Genomic DNA, 20,685 nt, shown 5'->3' with positions numbered 1-20,685 from the left:
GTTGCTCCATTTTTGTTTTCTTTCCCTGATAACGGATGTGATAGCTCATATTATTCTCTTTGACCAGATATTGTCACTTGTACATAGCAGCTTGTCTTCCATTGGGAGAGCCATGCAACGTGTTTTACCTCAAAGACAGCTAGAAAAGGTTTAGTGCATGAACAACGTTACAAAGAGCTGCTTCCAACAACAAGGTCTTCCTCTAGCAATGTGACTATAACAACACTGGGTTACATTTGAAAATATATATTTTTTTTAATCTCGAGTACTTTCCCACAAAACTGTAATGAAAAAATTGACCAAGTAACACCAATTTCTATCCCAAAAGGACTCACAATTTAATATCCTTCCTACTCTCTAGGTTTAAAGGGAACCTAAACTTAGAAGGATATATATTTTTCCTTTTAAAATAATACTTGCCTGACTCTCCTCCTAATCCTGTGTCTCTAATACTTTTAGCCACAGCCCCTCAACAAGCATTCAGATCAGGTGCTCTGACTGAAGTTAGACTGGATTAGCTGCATGCTTGTTTCAGGTGTGTCATTCAGCCACTAATGCAGCCAAAGAGATCAGCATGGCCGACAAGCAACTGGTATTGTTTAAAAGGAAACATCTACTGTATATCCCTCTCATTTAAGGTTCCCTTTAAGTGTATAAGCCTTTAAGAGTAAAAGCCAGTTAGGCTATTGTTAAGTTTTGGGACTGTGACAGTAACCCCATACAAACATGAGGAAAAGGTACATTACCTAATTTATCATGACCAGTGCAAAGGCAGCTGTTCCGCAGAGCAACCAATCAGAATTTATTTATTTATTTTATTTATTATTTAGTACTTATATGGCGCTGACATCTTACACAGCGCTGTACAGAGTATGAATTGTCCTGTCACTTAATTGTCCCTCAGAGGGCTCAAAATCTAGTCCCTACCATAGTCTTATGTCTATGTATATATTGTGTAGTGTAAGTATCATAGTCTAGGGCCAATTTAAGGGGAAGCCAATTAACTTATCTGTATGTTTTTGGGATGTGGGAGGAGACTGGAGTGCCCGGAGGAAACCCACGCAGACACGGGGAGAACATACAAACTCCTTGCAAATCTTGACCTGGCTGGGATTGGAACTGGGGACCTAGCATTACAAGGCAAGAGCACTAACCACTATGCCACTGTGCTGCCCACGATGCTTGTTTTGTGTCACAGCTGACCCAGAATTGTTGCTATTAGCAACTGCTCCAGTTTTCTCTGATTCTGCATTGCAAAATCAGCCACTTAGTTTCCTTGTAAAGGGGGTCTTCATTTGGATTCAATCACAAGATCTTAGATGGGAAGTGTACTAACCTCTCAGCCACTGCATTGTTCCTCTACTCACTGGTGTTAGTGACCTATATATGTAATAATTTTACAGATCTCAGAAAGACAAGTCTTTATACAGATTTTTCACATAATCCTGACTGTGGAGTTGGTGTTATGCTACTAAAGTCCTTGAGGTATTACAGCTTTGTGTAGCATATTATCATAAGCCTGGTCATACCTATAAATGAGACTTCACATCAAAGGTTCATTTTTACTCATAAAATGTGTACCTATTTTTATACATCTCTACTTCATTGCCTGTATTAGCTCAGGATAAAACCACCCACATATGACATCATAAATGCTCACTTTCCCAGCAGAAATAGACTGTTATGCCTGGAATTTAAAACTGCAGACAACAGCGAGTGACGCACTGATGCAGACATGGATCAACATAGCACATATCTGTGAGGTTTAGATGATAAATCTGAACGTTAAGGACACTTTTCATTTCTTCTCACTGTAATCGCTTAGCAGAATATGCCCTTTTTTGGTGTGTTACAGGAGACTCATACATGTCAGATTAAATCAAATTAACATGGACTTCCCCTGCAGTATTCCTCAAAATTGTGTGGTAATGGAGGGAAATCTAGACCTTTTAGGTCAATGATTTTACACATAAGTTAGTAAACAAAACACTTTGATAGTAAATATCTCCCAAATACTACTGTAATTGCACAGCCACAAGGTGTTCTGATGTGATGGGTCTATTCCAGCATTCAATAGAAGTAGGTTGTTAACTGTATGCATTACAGGACTTGAATTGACCTTGAAATTAAAGTGGGCTGAAACTCAAATTTCATGGTCTAAAGCATTAAACACAGCATAAAACAAATAGCCAGATGATATATAGAAATGGTTTTGAAGCTACCAGAAGGGTTCATACTTAAACCTGTACTTCACTCATAATCTAATTGATAAGATTGTTATTACCATACTAAAATTATCAGTTTGTATTCAGCTATATTAAGCTGTGTAAACATTGCAGAAATATTTCACAGATAACGATTTCCTCCTTTGTTTGCACATCAATTGCTTAATTAGAAGACAATCATATCATTTATCCTGTAACTGGCAATCTTCTCGTTTAGTTTCAGGAAAAAATAATGATGCCTTCAAATGACATTAGAGCAGTATTTTTGTTTTGTATTTGTTTATTTTGCAGTTTTTAATGTTTTAAAGCAAACATTTAAGTTTAACATTTGAATTTCAAACCACTTTACTTTTCCAATGTACACTGTACATATGATAATAAACTACATAATCAGATGTCACCTTTTATAAAATCTGCTTGTCTGACTTTTCAGCAGTATTAAAGCCTCATCTACACGCGTAGATGAGGCGGCGAAGTGGCTTATCAATCGAGCCGCTAATGCGGCTCGATTGATAAGATCCGACAGGTCGATCTTGCCACCGCCGATTCCCTGCTCGTACCCCGCGAGGGGACAATGGCAGGGAATCGAGCGGAAGATAAGCTGCGCGGGGTCGAGCGGGTATCGAATCCGGCGCACACGCGGGCGAGCGGGGACGCGGAAGAGGCGATCCGGCGGCTAATCAAGAGTTAGCCCGGCCGCCACATGAGTTTGAAGCAGATTTAAAGTGGGCCTGAACTTAGAAGTCTTCTCTGCTCTAAAAGATACACAACAGCATAATAACGCTTAAACAAAAAAAACATTTCTTTGTTACAGCTGACACAAATCCTAAAATAAATCTGCACAGTTTCTGCTTCCTGAGTCATGGAAGCAGACATATTTTTAACATCCAGTGCTTTCAAATCTCTGTCGTGGCAGTTAGCTGACATGGGGAGAGATCAGATTACAACTTGTGATTAGACACAAATGAGGGGGAATTATGCTAAACTCTAAATACATACAGAGTGCATGTCTCTGTTTTACTTCTGTCCTGTGCAAGAGATCGGGTCCACTTTAACCCCCCCCCCCCCCCCCCGGCCGTAATCCCAACCTGAGCACGGGCTCCGCTTTGTGTGCTAGGAGCGGTAAGCCTGTGCTCAGGTCGGGCTGGCCGAAACAGCTGCGCGTGCAGTATTCCTGGGTCCCGCGCACGATCAGTGCTGCACAGTGGGACCCAGGCTTCTCTTCCCCACATCATACCTTTGCCCAGGCTGCCGGGTTCCCCTCTGTGCCCAGGCCGCTAGGATCCCCTTTGTCCCTGCTATTCCGCCGGGACCTGGTGGCCAATCATTGCGGTGGTGGCGGTGTGACGTCAGCGGGGGGTGGGATTAAATTTAAAGCAGACCTGAACTGTTTTGGGCAAATCGTATATATACATATACATGTATTCCTAATTGGCAAAGCTAATGTACATGTACAAAAAAAATCAATGCACACATCGCACTTAGCTCCTGTGTTGAATACATTCTGTGTTTATCTAGCTTGAGTCCATACAGTTATGATGAAGGCTGTTTGTCGAATAGCCAGGACCACATCCCACTAGCTGCCCTTCCTCTGCTGGCTACATCATCACCTCAGTATGTAGAAGCTGTGGCAACCGTCATTCACCGCGCCAACCAAGTGTACTCTGACTTCACCAAATCACAGGAAGGCACATCCTTCACTGGACAGGTGAGTGAAGGTTCATACGTATACCCAAGTTCTCATGCACTAAATGGAAACCTGTAGCTGACAATCAGTCAGTCTGGATTTGAAAAGCATTGCAAAATAGGTATGTGTTTACATGGTTCTGCTGTATAAGGCTATGTATAACGTTTCAGAGGTCTGTGTTTTACTGGTGATAGCCAAAAACTGCCTGAATCACAGTCTAGGCACAGGGGTGAGAGCTGAGAAGCAATAGTCTGCATGACTCCACTCACTGTTGTTCAGTTAAATTTGCATGCATTCATTTTTTTCAATACATCTTTTTTACGAAGGCATTGCTGTTTCATATGTTCATACATATATAAGTGATCTCCCAGATAGCCAAGGGTTGTGAGTAACTCAAAAAGATTTTGCTGAAGCCAGACCAGTACAACAAGAGTTCTGGGCAGTGCACTTTGCACTTGGCTCTTTGCTCCCTGCACTGTTTTATTGAATAAGTCTGATAGTCTGCAATGCTAAGCAGGTCAGAATCACTTTGTCACTCCAGAGTAAAACCATGGAAGTCATTTATCATAAAGAAATTACATGAAGCCTCTATGGGATTTAAATCATTAGATAATAAATCAGGATGCACTCTTTCAAGCACTAAGTAATTACAGACTTGAGAGCTTTGCCACAAATGCATTAACACTGAAGCTGAGCTCTGTCACAGTGAAATTACCAAGCAGATGTAGTTCTCTATAAGTGCTATGGAAAGTATTCAGTGTCATTTTAACATTTTTCCATCTGGTTCTATTCGAATATTCTCCCTTGCTTGGGAGAAGACACGTGGGAATATGATCTGCCTGATTGAGTACAGGGCATTGCTCAGACTGGGATCAGGCCTCCAGTCACGTGGTTGTAAGAAAGTAATTCTAATGGCTCTGAGGCAAACTGATATACACATATATATTTATATATAAATATGTGTGTGCACCTCATAGTATGATATAGCATGTGTTTAGGGATGGTTGTTTCACGCTGGCCTATTTCATCCCCTCTTATGGACTAGTTTTCTTCCCTGTCCAAAATATCTATCTCTACTTCATTATCTATTGCTCAAACATTTTGATGTATATTTTTATGAAAGGTTACACACTATATTTTGAGAACGTGTTGCTATGGTGCCATCTGAGTTTGGCGCAGGATGATGCCGTTAGTAAAAAAAAAATATGGGCAATTTACATAACTGTTATTTTACTAAGCTGTGACCTGGCACCCATTCTTATTTGTTGTCAAACATTTTTATTGAAATTTAAAAGTGAAATAACAACATTAAGTAAACAAGTATGTATTGATAATAAGTAACATGTAAACAGATTTCACCAACATAGGGTACAGATATAATACATCCATAGCATTAGGAGACCCATTAACCACTTGAGGACCGTAGGCTTTACTCCCTTTAAGGACCAGACCCTTTTTTTTCATTCAGACCACTGCAGCTTTCACGGTTTATTGCTCGCTCATATAACCTACCACCTAAATGAATTTTGGCTCCTTTTCCTGTCACTAATAAAGCTTTGATTTAAACTCGTGACAAAAAATAAAATCTTCTATGAACTCACCATACTCCTAAAGGAATACCTTTGGGTGTCTTCTTTCTAGAATGGGGTCATTTGTGGGGTTCCTATACTGCCCTGGCATTTTAGGGGCCCTAAACCGTGAGGAGTAGTCTTGAAACCAAATGTCGCAAAAATGACCTGTGAAATCCTAAAGGTACTCATTGGACTTTGGGCCCCTTAGCGCACTTAGGGTGTAAAAAAGTGCCACACGTGGTACCGCCGTACTCAGGAGAAGTAGTATAATGTGTTTCGGGGTGTATTTTTACACATACCCATGCTGGGTGGGAGAAATATCTCTGTAAATGACAATTGTTTGATTTTTTTTTACACACAATTGTCCATTTACAGAGAGATTTCTCCCACCCAGCATGGGGGGGTGACAGGAGGTGATTGATGGGTGTCTCAGGGGGTGGTTAGAGGGGAAAATAGATATCAATGCACTGAGGAGGTGATCGGAAGTGGGTCTGAGGGGGATCTGAGGGTTTGGCCGAGTGATCAGGAGCCCACACGGGGCAAATTAGGGCCTGATCTGATGGGTAGGTGTGCTAGGGGGTGACAGGAGGTGATTGATGGGTGTCTCAAGGTGTGATTAGAGGGGGGAATAGATGCAAGCAATGCACTGGCGAGGTGATCAGGGCTGGGGTCTGAGGGCGTTCTGAGGGTGTGGGCGGGTGATTGAGTGCCCTAGGGGCAGATAGGGGTCTAATCTGATGGGTAGCAGTGACAGGGGGTGATTGATGGGTAATTAGTGGGTGTTTAGGGTAGAGAACAGATGTAAACACTGCACTTGGGAGGTGATCTGACGTCGGATCTGCGAGCGATCTATTGGTGTGGGTGGGTGATCAGATTGTCCGCAAGGGGCAGGTTAGGGGCTGATTGATGGGTGGCAGTGACAGGGGGTGATTTATGGGTGGCAGTGACAGGGGGTGATTGATGGGTGATTGATGGGTGATTGACAGGTGATCAGTGGGTTATTACAGGGAAGAACAGATGTAAATAATGCACTGGCGAATTGATAAGGGGGGGTCTGAGGGCAATCTGAGCGTGTAGGCGGGTGATTGGGTGCCTGCAAGGGGCAGATTAGGGTCTGATCTGATGGGTAACAGTGACAGGTGGTGATAGGGGGTGGTTGATGGGTAATTAGTGGGTGTTTAGGGTACAGAACAGATGTAAACACTGCACTTGGGAGGTGATCTGACGTCGGATCTGCGGGCGATCTATTGGTGTGGGTGGGTGATCAGATTGCCCGCAAGGGGCAGGTTAGGGGCTGATTGATGGGTGGCAGTGACAGGGGGTAATTGATGGGTGATTGACAGGTGATCAGGGGGATAGATGCATACAGTACACTGGGGGGCGGGGTCTGGGGAGAATCTGAGGGGTGGGGGGGTGATCAGGAGGGAGCAGGGGGCAGTTTAGGGCATAAAAAAAATAGCATTTACAGATAGTGACAGGGAGTGATTAATGGGTGATTAGGGGGGTGATTGGGTGCAAACAGTGGTCTGGGGGATAGGCAGGGGGGGGTCTGAGGGGTGCTGTGGGCGATCAGGGGGCAGGGGGGGGGGGAAATCAGTGTGCTTGGGTGCAGACTAGGGTGGCTGCAGCCTGCCCTGATGGTCCCTCGGACACTGGGACCACCAGGGCAGGAGACAGCCTGTATAATACGCTTTGTATACATTACAAAGTGTATTATACACTTTGTATGCGGCGATCCGGGTGTTAGTAACCTGCCGGCGCTTCCGTACGGCCGTCGGGTTACAGCGCGAGGGGGCGGAGCCAGTCGCCGGTGGCTGATCGCGTCACGAATGACGCGATTGCTCCACCCATGCCCGTACAAGGACCGCCGCCAATTGTACATGCGGCGGTCCTTGCGGGATCCACTTTCCGGCCGCCCCTGTACAGTGGGCGGTCGGTAAGTGGTTAAAGTGTACCAGAGCTGAGATAAAGTAAACGTTTTATAGATATCTGGGGCTTCCTGCACAAGAGAAGTGCGCCCTCTATGTATCTCTTCGGCGGCTGCTGGAGAGATACGTAAATAGCGCACTTCACTTGCGCCAGACTGGCCACGACTGGAGGAAATAACAGGACCCGGGACAGAAGACAGAGACAACTGAGGACGGCAGCGTGGGAGAGATCTGTGCACATGGGGCTGGAGGAAGTCCCAGGTATGTATAAAACGTTAAGGTCCCATCTCATAAAAACTGCATCCAGCGAATCATAAATAACATAGGAAAACATGAAGGCAAATTTGCATATATAGCATAACATTTCTAAGAACAGCAACTAAATGTCTCGAATAAAGCTCAAAATAAAGGGCACTTTGTTAGAACATACTGGCCATGGGAATGGTGTCCTAAGGAACAGATACAATATTTAGGAGGAGTAAAAGGTAGGGCCAGCGCACGATCAGGGACTGTCCAAGACTTCATAAACCCATTCTCATTTGAACCTTCTCCTCCTAGTGACTAAAGCAACCCCCCCCCCCCCCACCTAATGCCTAACACTGCCTCCCCTTTACCTAATGCCTAACACTATAACACTACAACCCCCCCCCCCCCCCTCCTTCCTTCAAGTGCCTAAAACTATCCTCACCCTCCTAATTCCTAACACTAACTTTTGTGCCCTAACGACCGCTACTTGTAGCTGATCATCTACAATCAGCTCCAACCATTATTTTCCTATGTAGTAGCCAGCTACTATCTGCATCGGGCACCCAACTGATCACTTGGGCAACTGATTACCAATATTAAACACAGGCATCTTATTAGACAATTGCAGAACCTCAAACATAAATGACCTGATCTGCCGTATCTTGACATACATATTATGAAAGCATAAAAAAACATGCTTATGTGTATTTCTATGGAAGCATGGAAGCATGCATGCATGCATATGCATCCGTTTATGAACACAACAAAAAGTTTTGATCAGGATGAATACATTTATTGGTTAACTTTAACAGATGTAAAGAATAAGCTTTTGACCCAAAAGACAGGTCTTTTCCATTGTATACTTAGGAAGTAGAGTTTAAACAATATTGATACATTTCAATATTGTATGTTTATGGAGAATGGGTTTATTGTCCTGTCTGTTCCTCTGATTGGTTTGGATCACGGCTTGATTGTGATGGGCTTACCAACTGAGTACCACTACCAGGGCCGGATTTACAGCTCAGGAGCCTATAGGCACAGAAGTTCTGGTGCCCTAGACTCCACCCCTCAGCACAGGCCACACCCCAAGCCACACCCTATTTTCTGAAATAAACCCACCCAAGGTAATGCAGATAGAAGTAAAGACAAGAAAAGAAAACGTCCCTTGCAAGGAACCCTGTATTAAGTCCACTTGCAGACTAGACAAGAACTCCTGTCCCTGTTACTCATTGCCTGTGGACCCCCCCCCCCCCTCCCTCCCTTCTCCCCTAGGGCACTTCTTCCAAGCAGCCCCTGGCCTAGACTGCGGCCTGGACAATAATCATTCCTCAACACCCCCGAACTCCCCCCCCCCCCCCCCCAAATATTGCCTTTTCAAACAGAGACTTTCAAACTATGAGCATTTATACTTACCTGGAGCTTCCTCCAGCCCTCCGTAGGCCATGGGCTCCCTCGTGTCCTCCTGGTCCTGTCCGTTCCTTCACTCTCCAGCCCAATAGTTTGGGTCTATTGCGCATGCGTGACTATGACCGCACACGTCCGGGATTCTCATATGCAGTGGTTAAAGCCCATTCGCGGCTTTAACCGGGCCAGTTGGGAACGGACAAGCCTGGGAGGATGGTGAGGAAGCCCCACATAAGTACAAACGCTTGTAGTTAGAAAGTCTAACTACACTATAAATCCACACCACCGAGACCCCTCCCCCCACCCCCCCAATAAACCAACACCACCACAGACCCCCCCCCCTCCCCAACAAACCCAAAACCACCAGCACAGACACAGACCCTTCTGTCTTCCCCCAATAAACCCCGCACCATCAACACAGGCAGACCTTTCTGTCCCCCTCCCCAATAAACCCACACCACTAACAAAAGCACAGACCTCCCCCCCCCCCCCCCCCCAAAAAAAATAAATAAAAATAAATCCATACCACCAACACTGGTCCCCCCAATAAATACCGGTAAGTACAGAGCCCCCCCACTACCAAACAGCCACAGGACATCCCCCCTCCCCCAATGAACCCACACCACAAACACAAGTACAAAGCCCCCCCTCACAGAAAAAAATAATCCCACACAACCAAAAAGCCACATGACCCCCTCAATAAACCCACACCACAAACAAGTGCAGAGCCCCCCTCCCCCAAAGAAAAAAATGAGTGCACACCAACAGCGACAGGACACCCCCCCCCCTTCCCCAATTAACCCACACCACAAACACAAGTACAGAGTCCCCCCCCCCCCCCCCCCTTTCCAGGCATCCAGAAAAAAGTTTTACCACAAACTTCCATCGCTGGAGCTGCTAGCCTGCCGAGCCTAGGGAGAAGACAACTGCAGCTAGGCTGCTCGGTCCATGTCTGCTCTCTGTAGCCTCACGATCGCAGAACAGGCTCTGTAGGGGGACCACGGCCACGGGTGTAGCACTGCAGAGAGTAAGCGGGGGTTCAAGGAGAGGCAGACAGACAGTGCTATTTTTATGGCGGCCGCCATATTCCGCCCGCTCGCTCACTCGAGTCTCCCTCTGGACTGCAATCGGCAGCCGCCCAGTGAGTGTCCCTGACGGCCGCTGTATTCCTCTTGTATCTAATTGTATGCAGCAGCATAATGGCACTTCAGCTGCGAGCAGGGTGCGCAGCCATCGGGGAAGCGTGTGTGTCAACTCGCAGCAGCGCTCGCAATAATTATCATTAGATTATCTAATGATAATTATTGCGAGCGCTGCTGCGAGTTGACACACACGCTTCCCCGATGGCTGCGCACCCTGCTCGCAGCTGAAGTGCCATTATGCTGCTGCATACAATTAGATACAAGAGGAATACAGCGGCCATCAGGGACACTCACTGGGCGGCTGCTGATTGCAGAAGGAGAGCGAGCGAGTGGGAGAGCGGGCGGGCGGACGGGCGGGCGGGGGTAAGTGACGTCGCACTCCCAGCTTCTCCTATCAATAGGGGGACATTTAGAACCCGCCCCTGTCCTATAAGGCGCCTGTAGGCACGTGCCTACAGTGCCTTATGGTAAATCCGGCCCTGACCACTACTGGATATTTTCCTTCATACTCTGGATTCTCTAGTGTATGCTGTTCATATTATTATTCTTTTTAGATTTATATAGTACTAACATCTTCTATAGTGCTGTACCTACTATATTTCTCTGAAAATAAGCCCTAGCTGTATACCGTTAGAAAATAGGACACTATGCTGGTGTATGGGGGGTGTGCAGTCTCTAACCGCACCTCCATTGTGTCTGGGGAGGTAAGAGACTGCACACCTCCCCATACACCAACATAGTGTCAGATTTTATACCCCACAAAAATATAATCCCTACACAAAAACAAGCCCTAGCACATCCTTTGAAGGTAAAATTAATATAAGACTGTGTCTTATTTTCGGGGAAACACGGTAGTACAAAACAGCAATAGTGAGGAGCATAAGATACACAAAAAACTCTGTACAATCAGGATGTCCAGCAACACAAGTACAAATGTATGCATAGTTCATGTGTGGTTCAAGACACCACCAATACTGGTACAAATTCATACGATAAATTACAGCACAATAAGAAACAGTAGGAGGATTTTCCTGCTCTTGTGAGGTTACAATCTAGAGCAGGGGTCAGGAACCTTTTTGGCTGAGAGAGCCATAAACGCCACATATTTTAAAATGTTTTTCTGTGAGAGCCATATGTTTCAAACTGGGACAGAGCGCATACGCTGCAGAGGGCTCACGTACCTGTTGCCATGGTGATGTGTATACAGTTGATCCGCCGGGCAGCGAAAGTGTCAGACACTTCTTCAGCTTCTCTTGTGTTTCATCAATATCAGCAATTTCCCAGAGAGCCAGACAGGAGAAATACCGACTACAATTAGCTAGCTGCCCCAAGTCATCTAGCTAATTGTAGTCAGTATTTCTCCTGTCTGGCTCTCGGGGAAAATGCTGATATTGATGAAACCCAAGATAAGCTGAAGACGTGTTTGACACTTTTGCTGCGAATTCACTTTGTAGGATGAGATCCCCACACTCTGACCCAATAGGCTGCCTGTCAAGGGAAAGGCAGCCTATTGGGCCCATCAGAGTGTGGGGATCTTGTCCTACAAAGTCACTGGACCTGACAGGGTCCAGAGTGGGACAATTGGAGCAGCTGTTCATCTGGGGGGAGCGCGAGTAAGTTAGTAGTGCACTCTACAGCAGTAGTGTGCCTACTTTAAACAATTTATCCAAAAACAATGAGATAATAATAAAAGTAGGTATGACCCGATTGAGCACAAATCACATAGAACAATAATTTCTTATATCTAAAAGGTAACTTTATTAATCCAATTGTATCAAACATTTAAAAAGATAACCCATAAAAATGTGCCCGCCCCGCACCCACTACCACAACCACCCGGGGGGGGGGCCCTGTACCCCTCTATAGAGTCTGCCAGCAGTGGTACCAAGCCTGTGTAGAAAAAATATTCATCAGCAGAACAATAACTGTCACAATATTGGTGTTCCAGCCACAAGGGCAGAAGTTCAATTGTTGAGCACTAGCGGACAACAAATAGAGGCTTAGATAGAATCTTGAGGCCACAATTAGCCAATCAAACTCCTCATGGTCGCTGTATTTAGAGGGAATAACAATCAGCAAAGCAGTGTCCTTGTTGTTGAAATGACATAAATAAATGTAGCAAGCACGTCCAGCTAGGCTGACAAACCAGTGTATGCACAAACAGTTCCAGGCAAAGTGCACAAACAGTTGCACAGACAGTATGCACAGACAGTTCCCAGCAGAGCACATCAAAGAAATTTGGTTCAGATATATGCAGTCCAGCAACCATAATCATATCCAACTTCTGCACAGATGGACAGGTGACAAGCAGCAAGAGTTCATAATACTGATTATTTCATGTTAGTAAGCTTCAAGCAGAGAGGAAATGGTTTGCAAGCTGGTATAGAATGGCAAGCAGATAAAGCGCTCAGATGCTGGCATAGTAGCGGAAGTATTGCAGAAATCCATGCCCATAGGGCTTGCTTACGTGCACCATGACTGTCTTGTTGCAAAGTGACCGGCTGGTCTCTGCTGCGTGTGGCAGAGTTGCTGATGTCCGAGCAGAGATGGAGAGGCAGAGTGTATCCCCAAACGGAAGGCGGGTGGAGGTCGGGACGCAGCACATGCGCCCTCCACATTTAAACAATTTATCTTGCGCTGCCACACTAAGTTGTGCTTTTTGAGCAGTGAAGCTTAGCCTTCAAAAGAGCAGATATGGCTCTTTTGAAGGCTACATCTGGCTCACAGTTAGGGGAGCCATAGGTTTCTTACCCCTGATCTAGAGGGTAGTGGGTTGGAGACATTTGGGAAGGAGACACAAGGGTTAATGGATGAGGCAGTGAACCTCCAATGCTATCTATAGCAAATTATAGGCTTGCCTGAAAAGATGTGTTTTCATAGCTCCCAACTTTTCCTTTTTCAGAGGGACAGGGCCTCTTTGGGAACCCAATCCCTCTGTCCCAGTTTCTCCCTCATTTCCCACTCTTTCAGGACTAATGTACAGATTTATGTAAATATATGTATTTTTCTTCTGAAAAAAATCTGTTTAATTGCCTCTAAACTTTATTCCCATACTTGAAATGTCTTATTTTCAAATGTGAATATGAAGGAAAATATACCCCCACTGCTGAAAGCTTTTGTTTGTTCTATGCTAATGTGTACAATAAAATAATGACAGCAGTCCTTATCTGCCTAAAATGTCAGTGGTCGGGCAGGCCTGGGTAGGATAATAAAGGCCCTTTCTTTTTTATTCTCTTCTCCTCCAATCATGCTGATATATATTGAACTTAGTTTAATCCATCCAAAGAATATTGTTCCAGAAGGTGGCAGTTATTTTGACTTGTATGGCAAAATGTAATCTGCTCGTCATATTCTTGAGGCTTTTCAGGGCTTTGCACCTTTTGGTAAACCTTTAAATGTAAAAAAAAAAAAAAAAAAAAAAAAAAAAAAAAAAGGTAAAATTGAAGTTTTTAATAATGAGCCACATTGTTGGCATGCATGTTTAATGTGCTATTGAGATGCCCTGGGTGCTAAAAATATTGCTTTAAGTGTCCCTCTTTCTTATCACAAAAAGTTGGGCAGTATGGTGTTTTGAGAGTACGTTTGATCATCTTTGCTTATTGCCTGCCGGTCTGTGACCTCTGGTTTGCTGTCTCTTTTTTTTTTTGTTTTAGCAATCTTTCATTAACCTTGACATTTAACTTTTGTCTGTTACTGTCATTCAGACTTCAGACCACCTTACCTTGATTATTGTTCGGTCTGTCTTGCCTCAGATAATCAGGTTTCTGCTTTCACTGGAAAATGACAGTTGGATAATGAAAGTTTGAATGTGATTATAGGGCAGAGCAGGCTGCTTGGATTACTTTTTCTCTCAGGAATTTTGATAAATAAGCCTGGGTGGAAGTAATTGCTTGTTCTGCAAAACAACAACAAAAAGAGGAAGAGGATCTGTTAGAGCAGCCTACAAGGGCTCTACATGTCCCTAGTTGTCACAGTAGGCCTGATTGTTTAGCTGTCAGTCAATATCGCTGGATTTGAAAGTGAGGCTTCTGAAGCTGTTTATGTTGGCAGCATTTATGTCACATATGGAGTGTCGGGTGGGGTTTAGGGCTGTTTTATACTGAAGTGTTTCGCTACAATTTGAGATCCATTTGCCATTACAAGAAACTCCCAAAACAGAAGGATGTTTTATATAAATGCGATTTGATTTTTCCTGATAATAATTGTGCTGCATTTCTTATGCGTTTCTCCTTGTGTTTCTAGCTTCCACTATAAGATTAGCCCCTTTTGTGGTAGTGGGGTGCTCACTCCTATTCAATGGCTTGTCATGTATTAAAAGGACATTCCAAGTGTGCTGCTTGCGTATCATCAATAGAACGATGATCTGCAAGTAAAAAGACAAAAGTGCTCCTTGTGTGTATAAGTAGATAGGGGGTATCTCCCCCATATACAGAGATGCTAATCTTATTTGCATGATGCTGTCATCAGGCAAATAAGATGAGCATCTCCGTATATTATTGGCGGCTCAACTGATCAAGTTTTGGTGGACAAACCCCTTTGATAAGGTGCAGGATGTCAGGATCGTCATCCCCAAGTCATTCAGGAAATTCCGTTAACCTTGGATTCCAAATGGAAGCTGAGTTCCTGCTCACCAGATGTTCCCAAGCAGAACTTCAGGCAACGACATCAATAGGAAGTTTAATTTATCTATTAACAAAGTAAAAATGCATGCTAGACCTGGCCTGTTTTACAAGGATCGTCCTCACTTCTTCAGAGGATACATTGAAATGGTTATAGACACAATCAAATACAGGGTTATATAGTGCATGTGATTGTCTAATTATCTGAAGTTGGTCAAATGGAGCAACGGAAAGTAAGTCTGCCTAACAGGGATTCTCCTGCTGTCGAGTGAAAGGCCATCTCTCCACTTAAAATGATCTTTCTGAGCTTGATAAACTGTCAGGTTTCCTGTTGGTTTAAGGAGCAGACTTCATCCATCACGATTGTGTTCTATAGAAAAGTCATCAGTTGCTAGGCAGATTATGTAAAATTAACAGAGAAGGAGTTGGTTACTAGGGAAAAAGGACAAATCACAAATACTGGTTGTGTTTCATAGAATGGTCATCAGTTGCTAGGCAGATTATGTAAAACTCACAGGAAGGGAGGGGAACATTATAATAGAAATCGATCCAAAGAAAGTGGCATGAGCTGGCCAGTAACTAGGGTTGTTGGGTTACACGTTTAAGGTTATTTGGTTAAGGGATTAGTTGTTCTCTATGACACTCACTATTATTAGGAATACTGATTAATACAATGAGTAAGATTTAAGAAGATTTAATTTTTCAGTTTTACTCTTTAATAAATATTCCTAATATTTGTGAGTTTCATAGATAATAACTAATGATGAGGCAAACGTGATTTATCCCCTTTGGATGTAATCTGTTCCTTATACTAATAGGAAACCTGACAGTTTTTTGAGCTCAGAAAAATCTTTTAAAGTGGAGGGTCTGCCTGTTACTCATTAGCATGAGAATCCCTGGTAGACTTACTCATCCATCACTCTGAGGGGTGGACTTACTTCCAGCTCCCCTCAGAGGCAGTGTTTACATTCGAGGTAAACAGCAATATAAAGTGATGAATCAGTATTCCCCACATTCACAGCTCTTCTTGTAGAAGTTAACAGTGAAAGCATCTGTTATCCTTTCCAAACAGCAAGTGATATGCAAACAAAAGATATGTATGGAATTGTCTTTGTGATGGCAATTCACTAGTAGCTTTTGTTTGCAAATATGCTGGTTAGTTCAGGCACTCTGTAATATTAGATGGCCTGAGAGCTATTCCCACAGGGTACAGTTGTTACCTGGGCTTTGCTTTTGGCACTCTGTTGTCTGCTGCTGATCCACAGAGTGAAATACAGTTTAAATGAGCAAATCCTTCTTTTTTTCTTACCATATCTCAAATATTTATCATCTTTATTGATATCTAATTGCTCATGTCCTTAACAGGTCTGTTTAGTTGGTGACTGTGTCGGAGGAATTTTAGGATTTGATGCCTTATGTTACACCAATCAAACAGTTTCTGAAAGTCAGAACAGCAGTCGAAGAGGAAGTGTTGTGAGCGTTCAGGTACTGCACCTTGTTTAGTTTCTCTTTAACTGAAGATGGAATTACATTTGTTTGCCCAATATTTTATACATTTCTTAGGATTTTTATTTCTACATCTTATGGTGAGCAGCATCTTTGATCTCTAGTCTGTTATCTATGAACATGTTTGTATTTTACATGAAAAAAAAATGAACATAGTGCAGTGTATGCATCAATATTTCTGTTTCCTTGTCAAAGGAGCCACGCTCAGTCCTGAAATGTTGAAATATGTTTTTATGCATTAAGCTGATTGTTATATGCTGAAAACAAACTAAACTGCAACAGCAATGACTGACCCCTGTTGATTTGGACAAATCCATAAGGCTTATGGCTACAAAACTCTCTTATCTAGCCATGCACTTGTAAGGAGTTTTGATTGTGAAAATCGTTCCACCCGTATGGACCCTAAAAAGTATAAATGCCAAGTTCCATCACTCTAGTTAGGTGGTTAGTTTATATTTCAATAATTTTTATTGGTTTTAACATAGAACCAGAATAACATTACAGTTACAGTAATGAACCATGAAGTACATTGCTGTTTACAAGCATAAGATAATGTAAATACAATGCATATTAGGAAAGTAATAGCATGACAACATGAATCTTGAAACTGTGGAAGCCTGTGAGAATTGAATAACAAGTATCAAAAGGTTGGCGTATAAAGGACAACCCCTAACCGAGCAATTCGGTTTTTAGAAAGGCTGAGTGTTAGTATACTTAGCAACTTGGTTAGGGAAGGTGGCGACTGCCCATTCACAACACCAAAAATGGTTGGGCAGGGCCACCTTCCCTTAGGTACAACTGAACGCTTGTGAGGTCTTGTCTCCGGCGAGACAGGATCTTTATTGCAATCTTAGAAGGACTGCACTTATGACAAGATGGTTCCTAGGAAAGTAGGCATATTTGGGGTTGTAATATCAGTATGGGTCCGTAAAGAATTATACCTTATCAGGTTGTCAGTTCTTAAAGCGGAATATAACCCTGCATTTCAACTTTGCTCTAAAATATTATTTACAGCATATTATATGCAAAAAGCATTTTTTTTTTTACTAGACCAGCATTGGAAGGGTTAAACACAGACGTTTCAAGTTCCGTGGAGAGATATGCAGAAGTTCAGATTGTTACATTCTATGTATCTATTGATAAACAGTTACACACTCTTTGGCAGTCCTCCAAGCTCCTTCTCAGTCAGAGAGATGAGTCACATTAAACACTTAGATACATTTCTGTAAACAAAATGTATCTCTTTTTAGCTTCGGATGCGTCTGCAGAAATCTAAAGGAACTTTAAAGCCCTGTGTAACCCTTCCAATGCTGGTCTAGTAAAAAAAAAAATGCTGGTTGCATATAATATACTGTAAATAATGTTTTAGAGCAAAGTTGAAATGCAGGGTTATATTCCGCTTTAAACGAAGGTAGGTAAAGAAAGAAAAATAAAGAAGGAAAAAGAAGTATAGAGAAGAAGGTCAAGACCACGAGAGCGGGGGCCCACCAATCCTCCTACAAGAAAAAGATTATGGATTTGTCTCATTAGCCCAGGTGAGTAGTGTCAGTAATGTCCTAATTGGGAACTCATCTCAGACCCTAACATATAATTGGTAAGGGGGAACCATATCTTATCAAATTTTTTCATACTGTCCATTATTCTAGCTTTGAGCTTCTCAAAAATAAGATGTGACAAAGTCTCTGTTTAACTTGATCAAAGGATAAAGTTGTAGTGTTCCAGGAAGCAGCAATTATTAATATTGTTGCTGTAAAAATAAAGTTAATCAGAGCATTTTGAGTGGAGGTCAGGTTCAGATACGGGAGGCCTAGAAGTGTATGAGCAGGATTCTTGGGAACAGGAGTATTAAGTAATGACGAGGCCCATGTGCAGACCCTTATCCACAATCTATTTGCTTTTTTGCATTTCCACCAAATGTGGTCATGTGTACCAACCTCTGTACAACCCCTGAAACAATTAGAAGTGGAGTTTGGTTTAATTTTTGACAATCTTTGTGTAACTAGGTACCACCTAAATAATAGTTTATAATTGGCTTCAATCAGATCAGCATTCACAGAAAGGCGGGGATAGGTGGTTAGTTTAATGAAACAGATTGCATTTTTAAAAAAATGTTCATTACCATGTACACAGTAATGTTTAGGCAGTACAGGAAGGAAATTGTCTTACAACTGCACCAAAGTGGACCATTTTAGCACTAGCATATGTGAACATTTTAATTCATTTCGACATCACTTACAGGTCTTGTGTACACAAACTTTTGAGTTCAATTTCAGATCAGAATCAAATTGGTCTGACTGCAGGTGAACTGCATTTGCATGCCTGTTGACTAATTTGGGCTTGTGTGCATGGAATTGGTCTCCAACTGAACTAAAAAAAATCCTGTTTTCGTAAACCATCATTGAAAGGACCCCCCCCCCCCCAAAAAAAAATGGTTAAAATCAGTTTACCTCAAGAATAAAATTGCCAGGTTAATAAGCAAGCACTTTATTGAGTTAAGCCTACTTCTTCGGGTCAGTACACACAGCTTGGAGCCAAGTAGCCCTGTTTGGCACTCCAAGCTGCGTTTGACTTGCTCCGAGACATTGTGTACTAGAAAAAGTTGTCCTTCAGGGCATAGCTATGTCAAATTTTTATTGCCTACAATTGTCCCCAGGGCAATGACTACAGGCCTGTATAAGTACCAGGCACTTATGACACACATGCTCTATTGTTGTTGCGGTTGTTGCAGCCTGGTTTTATGAGTATTTATTTTCTTGTATTTTCTTTCCCCTTGATCAGATATACTACACTATACAGGGCTCCCAGTTTCTCTCAGTTTTTTTCCCCTCTAGAAGACCTACCTATAGTTTATGCAAATTGCTACTTCCAATAGGAGCTAACGATATTGTGTATACATTCACAACTAAATTACAAAGATAAAATATTTAGCAGTATTTTATATAGGAAAATGGCTTGTAGACTCAGCTTTGTCAAGTAATATCCTTCTCATAGATAGATTATATTAGATTAAGCCTTTTGAATTACTCTGTTAAAGGACTCTGGAAAATAAGCATCATGGTTCAGTTTCTAAATATTCATTTAGGATTAGTTCACATTAGGAACACCATAAGTTGAACAGTTTCTATATATTTAAACAAAGGCCTAAACATTTTTCTATCCATCCATGCTATCTTGGTTATCTAAGCTTGAGGTGTTAATTGACACCTGTAGTGAGAAGGATATGATAGCTGCCTTATTTAAAATGTTCCGTAATTGAGTATATTGAATATCTCCAGACACCTGATATTGAAGTGAGAGGAATCCAGAGGCTACCATCTTCATTCCCTTTTAAACAGTGCCAGTTGCCTGGTTGTCATGCTAACTTTTGACTCACACACCTACAACAAGCATGCAGCCAGTGGAGTCAGAGCAGAGTCATCATTCTGGACCAATTACTTATAGTGTTCAGCACAGAAGTCAGGCAACTGGCTTTGTTAATAAGGGAACGAAGATGGCAGCATCCATACTCCTCTCACTTCAGTTTTCCTTTAATGCTGGGAATATATGATGAGTTTTTTTTTTCCGGCAAATTCAGACTGCTCGATTTTCCAATCCTGTTTCCAATTGTTTTTCCCATCGATTTTCCGATCCATTTTCCATTTTTCTGAACTCAACATGTATTCCCAACATTAGACCTTTTAGCATGTCTGTGTCTGACACCTAAATCTATGCCTAGATCTAAAGGCACGTACACACGCCGTATTTTTTCAAACGATGGGTCCGTCAGACCCTCCCACGAGGTGGTCATTCTGCTGACAGTTACACGTGAGTACAAGCTGTTGGCAGACTGATAAGACTGTTTTTGACTGATCCACTCGCCGGATCAGTCAAACACAGTCTTATCAGTCTGCCGACAGTTTGTACTCACGTGCAGCTGTCGGCAGAACGACTGCCCTGCGTAAGGGTCTGACGGGACCCGTTGTTTGAAAAAATACAGCGTGTGTACGTGCCTTAAGCCTGCCTGTGTGAGACATATGAATTCTATGTTTACATTTACCTAGAGGCACTTATCTCCTCTGTACTCTAGGCTATTGTCTGTTGTTTTTACTGTTTCCTCCAGGACACAGATCTGCTGTCTCCAGGCATCAGTGTTAACAACAGCTACTGCTCCAGCAGTTCAAACCTGGAGACCAGTCGACACTTGAGCCGTAGCAACATAGACATACCTCGAAGCAATGGTGAAGATTCAAGGAAACCTCTTCCTCGTAAGAGAAGCGATTCCTCAACGTATGAGCTGGATACCATCAAACAGCACCAAGCTTTCCTCTCAAGGTATGTATGATAGATCCAGAAGCACAGTGCACACTGTGCTCCTTGC

The 20,685-nt window shown here is 42.9% G+C and overlaps 1 protein-coding gene across 11 annotated transcripts in view; it reads left to right on the top strand.

Annotated features, from left to right (window-relative positions):
• The window catches only part of PITPNM2 (phosphatidylinositol transfer protein membrane associated 2), a 437,162-nt gene that overhangs the window by 309,716 nt on the left and 106,761 nt on the right, over positions 1–20,685 (top strand). For all 11 annotated transcript variants that reach the window (XM_068244437.1, XM_068244424.1, XM_068244447.1 and 8 more), the window contains 3 exons: positions 3,744–3,933; positions 16,188–16,307; positions 20,428–20,639. In XM_068244437.1, coding sequence (XP_068100538.1) covers positions 3,744–3,933; positions 16,188–16,307; positions 20,428–20,639 — 522 coding nt within the window. The remainder of the gene's footprint in view (positions 1–3,743; positions 3,934–16,187; positions 16,308–20,427; positions 20,640–20,685) is intronic.

Source organism: Hyperolius riggenbachi, chromosome 1 (genome assembly GCF_040937935.1).
Source record: "Hyperolius riggenbachi isolate aHypRig1 chromosome 1, aHypRig1.pri, whole genome shotgun sequence".
NCBI classification, from domain to species: domain Eukaryota; kingdom Metazoa; phylum Chordata; class Amphibia; order Anura; family Hyperoliidae; genus Hyperolius; species Hyperolius riggenbachi.
Note: the sequence above shows the minus strand (reverse complement) of the source record. Positions and strands in the feature narration are given on the sequence as shown.